The sequence below is a fragment of the Lolium perenne genome, chromosome 7, assembly GCF_019359855.2.
Source record: "Lolium perenne isolate Kyuss_39 chromosome 7, Kyuss_2.0, whole genome shotgun sequence".
Classification (NCBI taxonomy): Eukaryota; Viridiplantae; Streptophyta; class Magnoliopsida; order Poales; family Poaceae; genus Lolium; species Lolium perenne.
Genome location: NC_067250.2, coordinates 239960310 through 239975629, shown reverse-complemented (window position 1 = coordinate 239975629; position 15320 = coordinate 239960310). Strand labels below are relative to the sequence as shown.

General features: G+C 46.2%; 1 protein-coding gene across 1 annotated transcript; it reads left to right on the top strand.

The window, feature by feature from the left end:
• The first annotated feature begins 8351 nt into the window (after window positions 1–8351).
• Window positions 8352–11904, top strand: LOC127314065 (O-fucosyltransferase 8). Its single transcript, XM_051344540.2, has 10 exons — window positions 8352–9004; window positions 9240–9329; window positions 9423–9522; window positions 9614–9684; window positions 9770–9858; window positions 10012–10132; window positions 10221–10364; window positions 10455–10792; window positions 10930–11170; window positions 11252–11904. The coding sequence occupies exons 1-10, from the start codon at window positions 8750–8752 to the stop codon at window positions 11579–11581; spliced, it is 1779 nt and encodes a 592-aa protein (XP_051200500.1). The 5' UTR covers window positions 8352–8749; the 3' UTR covers window positions 11582–11904.
• Window positions 11905–15320: the final 3416 nt, after the last annotated feature.

Genomic DNA, 15320 nt, shown 5'->3' with positions numbered 1-15320 from the left:
TGCGGATTGCCACTAGAGCAGTTAACTAGTACCTGATCCGTCAGATGAACTAGCCCCAACTACCATTATCCCTGTACAAAATAGAAATTCATGAGAAGAAATATAGAAAAGCCAAAGTTGTCGAATAAAAATAAAGAGTGGAGATTTTCCCTGACTCTACGATTCAAGCAAAATCTCGGGGGCTACTGACATAGGCATCCCCAATGGGCCTGCCAAAGATAGTACCCGGGGTTTACTGAAGGCCCACTACCCGAAGAATAAGAAGATTTGGAAGCCCAAGATATTATTAAGGAAAGCTAGAGTTGTAATAGGGAGTGTTATTTGTAATCTTGCGGGATGAGTTAGAAACCTTCCCGGACTCTGTAACTTGTACAATACGAATCCCTCGGCTCCGCCTCATATATAAGGGGGAGTCGAGGGACAAGAGGAGGATCGAATCATTGTTGAGCAAACCCTAGTTTCTATTTCGTCGAGTACTTTTCGGCTGAAACCTTCGAGATCTACTTGCCCTCTACATTCAACGAAACCCTAGTATACTACTTGTAGGCATTGACAAGTTAATACCTTGTCACTTGTACACAAATAAATTCATGAAGATCAAAGTGACAAGCATTGGAAGATAAAACAAGAGTAACTTCAAAATTTTCAGCATATAGAGAGGTGTTTTAGTACCATGAAAATTTGTACAACCATATTTTCCTCTCTCATAATAATTTTCAGTAGCTTCATGAACAAACTCAACAATATAACTATCATATGCAGCATGCTTTTCATGATTCACAAACACATAATTTTTATCAAGCTCAAAAATGGTGGGATTAAAACTTTCAAACCCACTTTTATCAATAATATAACAAGATGATTGATCATTCTCAAAAGATATGGGACTCCTAGATAAAGTCAAGACTTCTCCAATCCCATTTTCATTAGTAGTAAAATTAATAATATCAAGTAACATAGGACCATCGTCTAGAGATTTATCATAAACATTTGCTAAGAAAAATTCTTTAGTACCATGCATTTCGATATCAGGCACAAACAAAGCATTATCATAAGATTTATCAAAGTAGCATGGATTATCATAGGTAATAGTAGCATAATTATTCTCACAAGTTTTACTGATATGGAATATTTCAAGAGAATCCACAGGAACATAACATTCATCCTCCTTTGGTAAGCATGGAGGACAATTAAATAGTGTAAGAGACAAAGAGTTACTCTCATTAGAAGGTTGGCATGGGTAGCTAATCCATTCTTCCTCCTTTTGTTCATCACTCTCCTCCTCTTTTTCATCCAATGAGCTTTCAGGATCATCAATTTCTTCTTCCACAGGTTCCTGCAAATTGTGAGTGCATTCTTGTGCATTAATGAGTCTCTCTTTATAATCAATGATATAAGGATTATTGCTGTAACTTTCTATGCAAAAATTAAGGATAGAAGAGACATAATCTTTAAGGTCCTTACAAACAACACAAGTTTCATAATTTTTAGCCATGAAGGATTCTATCTCAGAGGCTCCCATAAATAAAACAATTTTTTCTACTTCTTCAAACCGAAAATGAATATAGCTATTACAATTATAGTTCTTAATTAAAAATTTCTCACTAAAGCCACATTGAAATTTAAGATGTTTAGTATCCTGTTGAGAGCAACAGTTTATATCATGGCGTTTAAGCAAGATTTTAGCAATTGTATTCAATTTTTCTATCACAGCACTCATGACTTTACCCGCTCTTGATTCTCTATAATTATTATATATTTCAATAAGCTCCAAATAGGTTGTAGGTTCTCCCATAACAACAGTTTTTAATTTTTCGGTTTTTCAAATTTTTATGGATTTTTGGGTATATAAGAAAAGTAAAACAAGACAAAAAGAAACTAGACAAAAGTAAACTAAGAAAAATAATACTAGACAGAAATAAACTAAGCACAAATAAACTAGACAAAAGTAAACTAAGCAAAATAAAATAAAATAAAACAAAAACAGAGAGAGATGTAGAGTGTACTCCCCAGGTGAACTTATGAGTAGAGCTATGCCTCCCCGGCAACGGCGCCAGAAAATAGTCTTGATAACCCACAAGTATAGGGGATCGCAACAGTCTTCGAGGGAAGTAAAACCCAAATTTATTGATTCGACACAAGGGGAGGTAAATAATACTTATAAGCCTTAACAACTGAGTTGTCAATTCAGCTGCACCTGGAAAAGCACTAGTAACAGGGGTGATGTGAAAGCAGCAGTAATATGAGAGCAGTAGTGACAGTAACACAGCAGCAATAGTAGTAACACAGAGGTAATGGCACCAGAAAATAGTTGATACTACTTCCAATGACATGTAGAACGAGTATATGATGATGAAAGATGGACCGGGGTTCCCAGCTATCTTCACTAGTGGTAACTCTCCAATAACAAGTGTTGGGTGAACAAATTACAGTTGGGCAATTGATAGGATTGAAATAGCATTAAGACAGAACATCAAGATTATTAATTATGTAGGGCATGTTTTTCATATATAGTCATACGTGCTCGCAATGAGAAACTTGCATAACATCTTTTGTCCTACCAGCCGGTGGCAGCCGGGCCTCAAGGGAATATACTGGCAATTAAGGTACTCCTTTTAATAGAGCACCGGAGCAAAGCATTAACACTTGGTGAAAACATGTGATCCTCATATCACAGCCTTCCCCTCCGGTTGTCCCAATTTCTGTCACTTTGGGGCCTCGGGTTCCGGACAGCAATATGTGCAAACAACTTGTAGATACAATCTAAGCAATACATATAGAGCTTAAATCTAAGAATCATGCCACTCGGGCCCTAGTGACAAGCATTAAACACAACAAGATTGCAGCAACAATTACTTCACAAACTTTATAGATAGACTCATCATAATGTAACAATCCATCGGATCCCGACAAACACAACACCGATTACATCAGATGAATCTCAATCATGTAAGGCAGCTCATGAGATCGTTGTATTGAAGTACATGGGAGAGAGAGTACCAACTAGCTACAGCTAGAACCCGTAGTCCATGGGGGAACTACTCACGGAGCATGATGGAGGCGGTGGTGTTGATGGAGATGGCTTCCGGGGGCACTTCCCCGTCCCGGCAGGGTGCCGGAACAGAGACTTCTGTCCCCCGAATTGGAGTTTCGCGATGGCGGCGGCGCCCCTGGAGTCATTCTGGAGTTTCGTTAATTCGTATCACGTTTTTAGGTCGAAAGGGCTTAAATAGGCGAAGAGGCGGCGCAGGAGGGTGCATGGGCCCCCCTCACCATAGGCTGGCGCGGCCAGGCCTTGGGCCGCGCCGCCTTATGGGGTGGGGCCCCCAGGGCTCCCCTCCGACTCTCCTTCGGTGTTCTGGATGCTTCCGGGAAAAATAAGATGTTGGGTCTTTGTTTCGTCGAATTCCGAGAATATTGCCCGAACAGCCTTTCTGGAACCAAAAACAGCAGAAAACAGGAACTGGCACTTCGGCATCTTGTTAATAGGTTAGTTCCGGAAAACGCATAAAAACATTATAAAGTGAGAGCAAAACATGTAGGTATTGTCATAAAACAAGCATGGAACATCAGAAATTATAGATACGTTGGAGACGTATCAGGCTCCCGCGCGCCGCCCTGGCCGGCAGCGCCCCGTCGCAAGGCAGACTGTCGTGTCGCCGGCCGGCTCCGCTAGCGAGGAGCATGTACCGCTCCCGCCTGGTGGCGGCGCCAGGGACCTTCTGCCGGAGGTCGGAGGAGGCAGGCGGCTTGAAGGCGATGCCGGAGACGTTGAGCTCGAGGATGCCCTGGTGGGAGAAGCCGAATTCGTCGAGCGGGATGATGGTGCGCGGGTCGGCGAAGATCACCATCTCTCGGATCTCGGCCACAACCATTAAAGCGATGAGGGCGAGGACACCCAGGAGCACCGCGGCGAGCGGCGGCGCGGCCATCGGGGCGGTTGGTGCGATCTGAGGAGAGGGGGGAGACGGTGGTGGGATTTGGGATTTGGAGGGCGAGCACGCGTTGGCTCCCCGGTGTAAGTAGAGATTAGTTCGGCGTCGGTGAGCTTGGACGGGATCCAGTGGACCACCGCCACCGCACGCCATCGAGCGTCCAGGCTCCGAGCCCTCCGGCCATGCACAGTCGAGCAGTCAACTGCCGCCGGACGCTATGGAGTGCAATCGAACGCAGTCGATTTTGGGGGAAGGATTTTTGGGGGCAGGCGGGATGCCGATAGAAGGATCTGTTGGCCCCCCGGCGGCGCGTGGATGGCTGCCCCGGTGTATGTTGGCCCCCCGGCGGCGCGTGGAGGGCGGCGCATGGATTGCTTTAGGACAGCTCTCCTCGCTGGTGTCGCTGGGAGAACGATGGAGAAAAGTAGTACTAGTAGAAGGGAAGCGGTGGGAAACTGAGAATAGATAAAGCTCTAGTGGGTCCCATGCGGGACGTGTGTCACACTAGGGGCGGAGGAACGCAAGGGGACAGTACTTCGCGCGCGTGAGGTTAGAGCAGGATTACTTTATCATCTCACGGACAATAAACGGTGTTAGACACGTGGCAGCCAGCCACCGCGTGCTCACGTATACACCCGGTCACCAGGCTTCATCCGATAAATCATAACCACAAGGGGAACACAATCACAACTATAGTTTGGACAAAGAAGACTATATCTACACGAGGGAACTATATTTTAGGGTGTGAGGAACAAAATCGACGTACACATGGAACAATAATCAGCGTCGGGTAGGGCACCGTCTCCTGCTCCACCTGCAGACCGAAGACGGGCATCCTGCCCCACTGGGCCTCCTTCTAGATCCGCTCCCCCTCGCCGCGCAAATCCTCCTCGTTCGCCGCTTCGTCCGCTAGCCGGTCTTCCGGCAGGGGCGCAACCCTGCTCGGGTACGACACGGGCGCGATCGCGGGGCCCGACTCGTTCGCGAACAGCATCTCCTTCCTTGTGAACTGCCGCGGCTGCGGCTGCTGCTTAAATCTAGCGCTCGGGGGCTCCGACGAGGGGGCCTCAGCGGGTGGGGGCTGCGGCTTCGGGGCGTAGGAGATGGGCTTGATGGGCAGCGGTGGGGATCGAGTTGCTGGAATTGGAGGAGCAGAACCGGAAGAGCGGGAGGAGGCGGCGGGGATGCGGGTGGCATCGCGAGTGGGAAAGGAGGAGGCGGAGGTGAGCCATGGCGGCGGCGGCCGGCGGCGAGTGTTACGGCGTGGGGTTTAAGTGGGGAATAGAAGAGAGATGGATTGAACTGAAATGGGAGGGTTTCTTCTGGTGGACAACGGACTGGGCTCGATCGGGTGAAGGCTGATGATGTGCCGATCTGTAGCTCGCGCCGGCCCAACTTTGATGGCCCGTGTAGATTTTATGCCACGATCATCTCGTGTCCTTCACCTATAAGTTCACTAAATTCATAGATGAAATTAAATATTCATTCATCTAGCTATTCCTCCAAAAAAATTAAATCACAAAAATATCCCAAATTTTTTACTAAAAAATAATTAACTCCCTAACAGGCATAGTGTGCAACGGATAATCTCTTGACCTATCTCTAACAAGTAATGTTTACATTCTCCCAAAATTATGATTTCATTTAAAATTAAAGGTACTCCCTCCGATCCATATTAACAATCCCTAATATCAATAATTATCGTATGTGGCATTTGTAAGGTAGAACATTATGTGTACCCTTGTTTTGTTCCTAGGGGATATCTACATGCGGCTAGGGTTGCAGTCCCCTCTGCCGACGACACCACCGGTCCACTCCGTCTCTAATGGTTTTCTACGCCTTGGAGGTGCGGCGGGTCCCGACCTCTCACCGGTGGGAGGGTTCCCGTTTCTTTCAATGTCTTTCTTCGGGATGGTGAGGCGGCGACAACATCTTGAAATAAGAATAAGGTGCTCCTCGCTCTGATGGCGACATCAACAAACATTTAGCGTCCTAGGAACAAATCTCATCTACACAACGAACACACATTTAGCGTCCGAGGAACAAATCTCATCTACACAACGAACAAACATTTAGGACTCATGGAACAACATACGTCTGCATTGGAAAAAAAAGTTTTGCGTCCAGGGAACAAATTACGACTTCATGGGGAACAAATAATTAGCTTGTGTGGAATATATCATAACAAAAAGGGAAACTATATTTGGGACAAAGATGACTATATCTACATGAGGAAACTATATTTTAGGGTGTGAGGAACAAAATCCACGTACACATGGAACAATATTTTCACTTTTTGGATCAAGAAACTAAAAAGGAAACGAAAACAAGGAAACGGAAGAAAAGAAAGAGCATGGACACATACAGCGATGGCGCTGGTGCGGTTTGTATATCGTTGAAAAGAAAAGCAAATTTCCATGTACCGAACAAAGGAATCAAGATGTAAGTGAATAAACGAGCCAATCCAATGAAGGAAATCCTTCAGCGAAACCTATGCTCGGCAGCGCGCGCTACCGAGCAAATCGCTATAAAGGAGTATCAATCATGGGCCCCTCTCGAGCGTGGGCCCTAGGTCGTCGCCCATGGTGGCCATGGGTCAGAGTCCGTCATGTATACATCTATCTTATAACTTTTGGAAAATTGAGTTGTGCTCAGATCAATAACACCCCTTGTCTTTCTATTTGTGATTAGATCTCGTAGCAACTACAATAAGAACTCAGACCAACATCATTCATTCATAGCATGGATATGAATCAAAAGTTAAGAAGTTTTCGGGTGCTACAAGTGTTTTGGGTGTCACCGTGCTACTAATGCACGGTGTCACCGGTATAAATATGTGAATATTTTAGATGAAAATCCAGCGAGCCCACTAGAAATGAATTTAACAATCCATCAGTTCAAATCTAAAATGCAAAAAGAGAGGCAAAAAAGGCAAGCCCAGATAATAGTATGGCCGTAAAAACAAAAGCACAAAAGTTGAAATTTTGGATAATATTTATAGTGTATTTATATGTTTTGATTCTTGGCTATATTTGAAATTATAATATTCTGAGATTGTAGATACATTTTTTTTCAACTCGCTCCATTTTAAAAATGTACCCAAACAAGTGAATTGGTTGACCCATTGTTTTCGTCACATGAAAGAAGACCTAGGGTTCCACCCTAGCCGCCGCCACTATCTGCATATCTTTTATTGGGAATCGATGGTTCCCTCCATCCTTTGTTTGCTGCTTCGGCTGCGGGACGGGGTGGAGGCCTCAGATCTGCGGTCGACGTTGTAGCAAGGTTTTTAAAGTTAGAAATCGGTGAGCCGCATATACATTATCGTAGCTATGGTGACGTTGTGCAGGAAAAATAAAATAAGGTAGGCATACCTCCTCGTCAAACTCGTCGGCTGTGATCTCGTCGATGGTGTTAAGAAACGCGGGAAATCGTGTGATTGCTGTTCCCATGGAGAGATGTTACGTGTTCAGTGTTAAAAGATTTACTCCCTCCAATTCATATTCCTTGATGCTAAAATAGGTGTATATACAACTAAAATGTGTCTAGATACATGTATATTAGCATCAAATAATATGAATCGGAGGGAGTAGATGAATTCAAGACTTCAATATAATGGCCACGATTTTGGCAGGACACCGATCATTAGGTGTGGTCCAAGGACCTCAACATGGTACTTTTTTTTATGTTTGGTGTACTTATAAATTCTTATGAACATAACACTTTATTTTTTTATCGGAAAAAGAAATCACTGCTTGCAGCTCGTGCGGTGCCGGTGCTTTTGCCAACAGCAGCATCGTGGAGTCTTGTGATCTCCCAACTACCAGTACCGGGCAAACATTGTGGATTCTTGTGATCTCCGGACGCACAGTTGGTTTGCAAGCCACAAGTACTGAGCCTAGACCTCTCGGATCACCAAAACTTTCGAACTACTCTCGTACGCCCTACGACCTTTTCAAGCTGGCCGCTCATGCAGGCGCACCGCACACACGGGACAGCCACCTGTGTCCGACGCGCGCGCGCGCGGCCGCCATGGCTCCACAGCGGCGGAATACACGCACGCACAGCCGCCGTCTTCTCGCTCGCTTGCTGCCAAGTGCTCCGCCACATGGCGAGACAGAAGAACAGATAGCACTGTGTGTTTATACTCCAAGAAAAGGAACCAAAGCTGAACAAGAAACCCAAAGTTGCACTCGCGCGCCACCAACCGGGCCGGCCGCGCTCGCCTTTCCCGTCGTCGTCATCAATCGACCTCGTCATTCCCAACCGAAACCTCTCTTCGCTTCTACGGAACACCTCCTCCTCCCGAAATGCCATCTCCATCTCCACCCCGCCACGCCACCACCTACCTGCCACAGCGATCGCCAGGCCAGATATATAGGACGATGCCGGCGAGTCGTCCTCACGTTAGCTCGATCCCTTCCACGTCCGCTCACCACTTCTTTAATCCTGATCCCCGATCCCCGATTTCTTTATCGCCGCCGCCGATCATTACCTTATCATCTCATCTCATCTTACCTGCCCGGTGGTTGCGCCGATCGGGACAGAACGATCGAACGGAAGCTGCCTCGTTTGACCAACCGTTCTTTACTCCGAAACTCGTACCACGAGCGATCGCGGGATGCCCACGCTTTCCATGGAAAATGGAAGAGAATAATTCAGCACCAGATGGGGTCCTTCTTGCCGTGACGCTGGACTTGAGAGGTTGCCCTCGACGACAAGCCAAGCCAGCCCAGCCCCCGATGGAGGTGCGACGACTGGAGGTCCTGTAATGGCGGCGCTTTCTTGATCGACCGATCGAGCGGGCGGCGGAAATGGACGGCTCGTGGGTCGTCGTCGGCCCGGCGGGCGGCGAGGGGCGGGTCGGCGCCACCAACATCGGGAGGCTGCGGCAGGGGAAGGCGGCGAGGGGCGGCGCCGGCGGCGTCACCTCGTGGGACCTCCGGGTGTTCGCCGGGGTGGTCGGCTTCATGGGCTGCCTCCTGCTCGTCGCCTCCCTCCTCATGTCCGCGGTCCACCAGGTGCAGTTCAGGAACGGCGCCATCTCTGTCAACTTCAGGGGCCTGCAGGTATGTTTGCTCTGCTTCCGATCACGAATTCAGAACAGCCTTGTTTGATCAAGATCACGTTACATATCTGATGGCCTCTGTCGGTTCTCTGTCGCGTCTGAATTTGATTTTGTTTTCTGATTGTACGATAGCTCTGCCCATTCGAATATCTTGCTGCATCCTGAAACATTTATCATCTCTGCACCTCCCTCTCGTGAATTCTCTGGACCTGACAAATCCATTTCTGTGAACCTAGGAGGTCAAGCAAAATCTCGTAAGGAAAGAACAAGCAGAGCAGATAATGCATGAAAGACTCATACAGATGGCAACTTTAGCCACAACAAAGGTTTGATTCTGCCACCATATAGCCATTAGTTTCTGTCTCTCTGTATCTTTCACTTTTACTGATGCTGCAATCTGCCCCTTCCTGCCAGTGCAGAACGAGTCAGATAGTGACAATTTCGCACTATGGGAAGAACCCTACCAACAAGCGCGCAAATGGAAACCCTGTGCCGCCAAACACAGCTTGGCCGATGAAGGTTAGATTCTATGCAAACAAGTGCAGAAAACAGTTACTGCACTTTTTACTTGTTTCCTGAATCCTGACACTAGATTTGGTAAAACTCACAGAGCCTGGCGAGAACAACAATGGCTACATTCTGATCAGCGCAAACGGTGGACTGAACCAACAGCGCGTGGCCGTAAGAATCTAGTGCTTCAATTCCCACAAGATCGGTTCAACTTTGATGTTTATCAGTACCTAAATGAGATCCATTCTTCCTCCAGGTGTGCAATGCTGTTGTTGTTGCAGCTCTGCTCAATGCCACACTAGTCCTCCCCCGGTTTCTTTACAGCAGCGTGTGGAAGGACAAAAGGTAGAAATTTGAACTATTATGTTGGGAAATAGTAGTCGTTCATCAATTTGTAGAGACAAAAATTGTGCAGTGGCTGTATTTGACTTTCTTTTCCATTAAATGAAGTTTGACAAATTTTGTTTGGTATGTGTGCCATCTCTCCTTTTCATCCAGTCAGTTCGGTGACATCTACCAGGAAGACTACTTTGTGAACTATATGAAGAGTGATGTGCGCATTGTGAAAGATTTACCGCCCCATCTCCAGTCTGTAGATTTCGAGGCTATCGGTAGCCAAGTTAGTGCCTGAACCATGTCCTGAAACTTCAGATGCCTTTGTTTCTTCAGGGTTTCTTATTTGTTCCACCCGTGCCCCTTTATTTCAGATCACTGATAATGACATCACGAAAGAGGCTGACCCGTCTGAATTCATCAAAACTGCACTTCCCGTTCTTCTGAAGAACCATGTCGTTCATTTCCTCGGGTTCGGTAACCGGCTCGGCTTCGACTCTGTACCTGTCCATCTTCAGGTAACAGTTCATTTCCATGAACATTAATTTTCAGATGATCAATGTACAATGCACAAACCCTGTTTGATCATCAGATGTATGCATTTGCAGAGGCTGCGATGCAGATGCAACTTCCACGCGCTGAAGTTCACCCCTGAAATCCAGAAGCTGGGCTCTCTGCTGGTCCAGCGGCTGCGGGGAGTGAGCGAGATGCAGACGGAGATGGACAAGCAGCTCTTCGGAGGCAACATGATCGACACGTCGTCCGGGGTGGAGCACACCGACGACCCCGGTGCGCCAAGCAAGTACCTCGCTCTGCACATGAGGTTCGAGGTGGACATGGTCGCCTACTCCCTCTGCGAGTTCGGCGGCGGCGAAGAGGAGAGGAGCGAGCTGCACGCGTTCAGGGAGACCCACTTCCCGGCCCTCGCCACCCGCCTTCGGAACACGTACGTACGCACGCCATTGCTGCGTGAGACACTGATCACCTGTTTCTACCATGCTCCTTTTGCTGCATTTTGCCATGAACTTCAGTGGTCAGTGGTCGCTGAGACGTTGTCGTGTATGGTGGTTTTTGCATCGCCAGCACGGTGTCGCCGGAGGAGCTGAGGAGCCAGGGGAGGTGCCCTCTGACGCCTGAAGAAGCCGGGCTCATTCTGTCGGCGCTCGGCTACGACCACCGGACGTTCATGTACGTGGCCGGGTCTCAGATATACGGCGGTGCGACGCGGCTCCGCCCTCTGACGCGGCTGTACCCGAATCTCGTCACCAAGGAGGACATCCTCTCCTCCGACGAGCTCGCTCCGCTAAAGAACTTCTCTTCCCGGGTAAAGATCCAACGACAGCTTCTGAATCCGAATTCTCTGCTCTGACGATAACTGGCGAACCTGACCTGCCTTCTGTCGCAGCTCGCGGCGCTTGACTTCATCGCGTGCGCCTCGTCGGACGTGTTCGCGGTGACGGACTCCGGCAGCCAGCTGTCGTCGCTCGTGTCGGGGTTCCGCGTGTACCACGGCAGGGGCCGCGCGCCGACGCTGCACCCGAACCGGAAGCGCTACGCGCAGATCCTGTCGGAGGAAGGCGGCATCGAGTGGAGCGGCTTCCGGAAGAGGGTGAGAACAATGGTGGAGGAGTACAAGCGGGTGCGCGCACGGCCGAGGGGCCGCACCGTCTACCGCCAGCCCAGGACGCCCGGGTGCATGTGCAGGGCCGGCGGCGACAGCAGCGTCGACTTCTGAGTTTCTCTGTCACGGTGTTGAAGCCTGCAGTACGTTGTTTGTTTCGTTCTTCTGTGCATAACTTGTTTAGCTTGGGGTTCTTTGGAATTTAGATAGCTATATATATAGGATACAGCAGTCCAATCATGAGATTTTAGAGTACTCACAGTACAGAATTAGATTGAATTTTTTGAGTAATAGTAGTATGCTTGTAACAGAGGCCGTTTGGAAAGAAGAGATGTACAAATGAGATGTATCTGGTGAGTCACCTCTTTTGATGATTTTGATTTAGAACTTAACCTGTTAGGGGGTACTTCTAAATCAATTAATTTTGTTTTTTTAAATGACTTGTAAGATTTGAGTATGACTTTGAAGTTTGATAGAGTTAGGTTCCCATTAGCATGTCTAATGTGCGGCACAGGATTTGACAAATCCAACCTTTATAGAAACTCACGAAATAAAACAATTTTTTTTCAATTTTTAGCTAGATCTGATCTTTTTGGTGCCACTAATACGACTATCGGGTATGTAGTACGCCTTAGGGATGGTTAGGCATGGTAGCACAAGGTGATTCTCCGACGAAATCTGTTTTGCTACATTTGCTCTTTGGTTTTGCTACAATAGTGCAAAGCTTTTGCTACGACGTCTCCGGTGATGTCTGTGGCGAAACCTGTTTTGGTAGCACTTTTTTTTTCTCCAGTGATGTCTCTGATGAAGTCAATTTTTTTTGCTACAATAGAATATATTTTTTTGCTATGATGTCTACGGCGAAACCTGCTTTGGTAGCACATTTTTTTCTCCGGTGATGTCTCCGACGAAGTTAATTTTTTGCTACAATGGTATATATTTTTTGCTACGATCTCCGACGAGGTTTGTGTATTTTATGGGTGAACCGTTTTTTGCTACAATTAGGTTACTTTTGCTACCTTGGTACTTTTATGGAAACAAAAGTGGGATTTTAGGTGGAATGTATTTTGCTACAAACGGAACAATTTTGCTACATTGGTACATTATGGAAGCAAAAGCGGGAGAGTGAGGTAGATGATTTGATCAAATGACCCAAAACGACCCGGATTTCCCGATCGGACGGACGGGGACCCCGAGGGATCAGAAATTTGATCCCCCGGGGATGCCCAACACTATCCATTTGAATATGACTTAGAAGTTTGATATAGTTGGGCTCCCATTTGCATGTCTAATGTGTGGCACAGCCGCACAGGATTTGACAAATCCAACCATTGGGCTATGAAGCGACTCCCAGAAATAACAGGTGCTCACCTGAGAGCGGCCAAGGCCAAGCATTGCCGCCACGACATGGGGAGAAATGGCGGGAGAAAATAAGTGGGAAACGGTTGGCGGGAGAAAATGGCGCAAAAACTAAACCCTAACCCTAAACTACGATGCTAAGGAACAATGCTAAGCACGTCGGTGCAGTGATCATGCAGATGTCAGGCGATAGAGAGCCGAACGGTGGGCAACAGACCAATTACTTGACGTCGGTTGCTGGTAGGCCGATCGGCCTGCTACTAGCCGACCTGCCCTGCCACCTGACGCACGGCCAGGCGCTAGTCCGGCCGCCGGCCATATCGGCCGGCTGTCAGCCGATCGGTCAATGTGTGACCGACCAAGTCACGTATTCGATTTTTCTGAAAACACGTGATATTCTCGAAAATGATTAAATAATTTGTATTATTTTATAAATATCGCGAAAGTCTTGATATGAAGACTATTAACAACTGATATTTGTAACTAGATGGAGACGTAGTTTCTCCTTATAATATACACATACACATCAAAATCAGTCTCCATAGACAGTAAAATAATCAGTCTGCATAACTACATCCACATCCACGTAGTGAGTTTGTGACAAGTGCGCTGCTGTTGGCCTTGTACGGGTGCGCAACTCGCTGGAAGCAAGCCACCAAAACCCTCATCGCTGACCTGAACTATCGCAGGCTCCCCACAATGATCCGGCGGCATGGCGACAAGATCGAGCCCTTCCTTTTTTGACTCTTGTACTCTCGTGTACATGTGTGGTGTGGCCTCCCAAACCTAAAAGGCCAAAAGCGTGAGGTCCCCTTGGCCGGCCGGTAACCAACCCCAGTGAGATCTATGTCTAGCAAACTTAACAAGCTCGCATTCCCCTCCACTAACCATCGTTCTGCGTCTCCTTTTGCTATTTTAGCAATATCTTTGCTACTACGCCATACTTGTAAAGCAAGCTTGCATGAGCACCATCGTTCGTACGCTGATGTTTTCCCATCTCGATCTCACCTTTTGTTTAGCATGAGCAATATCTTTGGTACTACGCCATACCAGTGAAACTGCCTGCGGATTCTAATCCGTGAAGCTCTGAAGATTCATATCTCTGGTCACTGGTCAGATATGCATTGCAGCATTGTAAGCCAGCTTTGCAATTACATCATCTTACATTCGCGTTATTGCATCTATATGAAATCATGTGGCTATGTTATATTAATTCACTTTCTTGTATTATATTGTTTATTTTACGTGTGTTTTATAATACTCGGTTTATCTACTCCCTCCGATTCATATTACTTGTCGCTAATATAGATGTATCTAAAACTGAATTGTGTCTAGATACATCCATATTGACAACAATTAATATGGTTTAGAAGAAATATTATTTTTGATTGTATGGTTTTCTGACCTACACATATCTGATTAATTTTGTTTCTCTCCCAATCCCGCTCCACTTTCGTTCCGAATCAGTGGTCCAGTATATCCATATTCAAATCCGCAACCGATTATTATCCGAACCGCTCCGAATCCGTCGAGAAAATATGGTATAGGATATGGTAAAGCCGAAATCCGATCTCCGATCCAATTACATCCCTATCGGCCAACAATTAACTACGAACTTTTCCTATCCCTATCAACAGAATAAAAAACCCAAGCAACATGGGGAAAAGCTTTTGAAATCAACTAGTTGCCGCAAGGAAAATTTTGTGCATAATTTTGGTCTGGATATTCTTTCCAGTGAAGCTTTCAGAACAAGTAAAATAAATCCTAGTCAGTGGACTATAAAGATTTAAATATTATATTTTTTTCCTAGTTAGAGGAAAGAGAAGAGGGGAGAAGGTAAGTGGACTCTAATGCAACAATCAGCTCTAGCACGTGCTCCTAAACAATTTGTGAGAGTGAAAGGTGCGTCAAGTATTGATAAAATATGACATTTCTATGGCTAAGTATTGTACTCTCTCCGTTCACAATTACTTCGCGTTCTAGGTTTAGTCAAAGTTAAAGTTTTTAAATTTTAACTAAATATTTACGAAAAATATCAACGTCTATGATACAAATCTATTGTAGTAAAATCATCATAAAATATACTTCCATATTTATTTGGTATCATAAATATTGGTATTTTTTCTTATATTTAGTCAAACTTTGTGAAAAATTGTAAAAAGCTCTCTGGCCTTATAATCTCAAACGGTGGGAGTATGATTTTGACTAAACTCAGTACATGAACAAAATAAAAATGAAAAAAAAAAAGACATACTAGCTATGAGTTGGCTATAAATAGCATGTCATATTTCTTATAGCCAACGGTCAGCTATACTGTTAAAATTGCTCTGAACATTTGTTTCCATGATTTTGGTCTGGGTATAAGCAGTGTATAAGCCAGCTTTTGAAATTAAATGGCGGGAACCCAACTGTTTGTACGGGCAAAGCATCGGCCAACAATCAAATACGAACAGTTCTTGTTCCTGCCAACGCAATGAAGAGCCCAAGCAAGCAA

Excerpts from the sequence above, each read along its gene's own strand:
- LOC127314065 (XM_051344540.2), top strand. The coding sequence starts at position 8,750 with ATGGACGGCTCGTGGGTCGTCGTCGGCCCGGCGGGCGGCGAGGGGCGG. Across the intron at positions 9,330-9,422 it reads CAACTTTAGCCACAACAAAG|AACGAGTCAGATAGTGACAA; the intron begins GTTTGATTCTGC and ends CTGCCAGTGCAG. Across the intron at positions 10,365-10,454 it reads CTGTACCTGTCCATCTTCAG|AGGCTGCGATGCAGATGCAA; the intron begins GTAACAGTTCAT and ends ATGCATTTGCAG.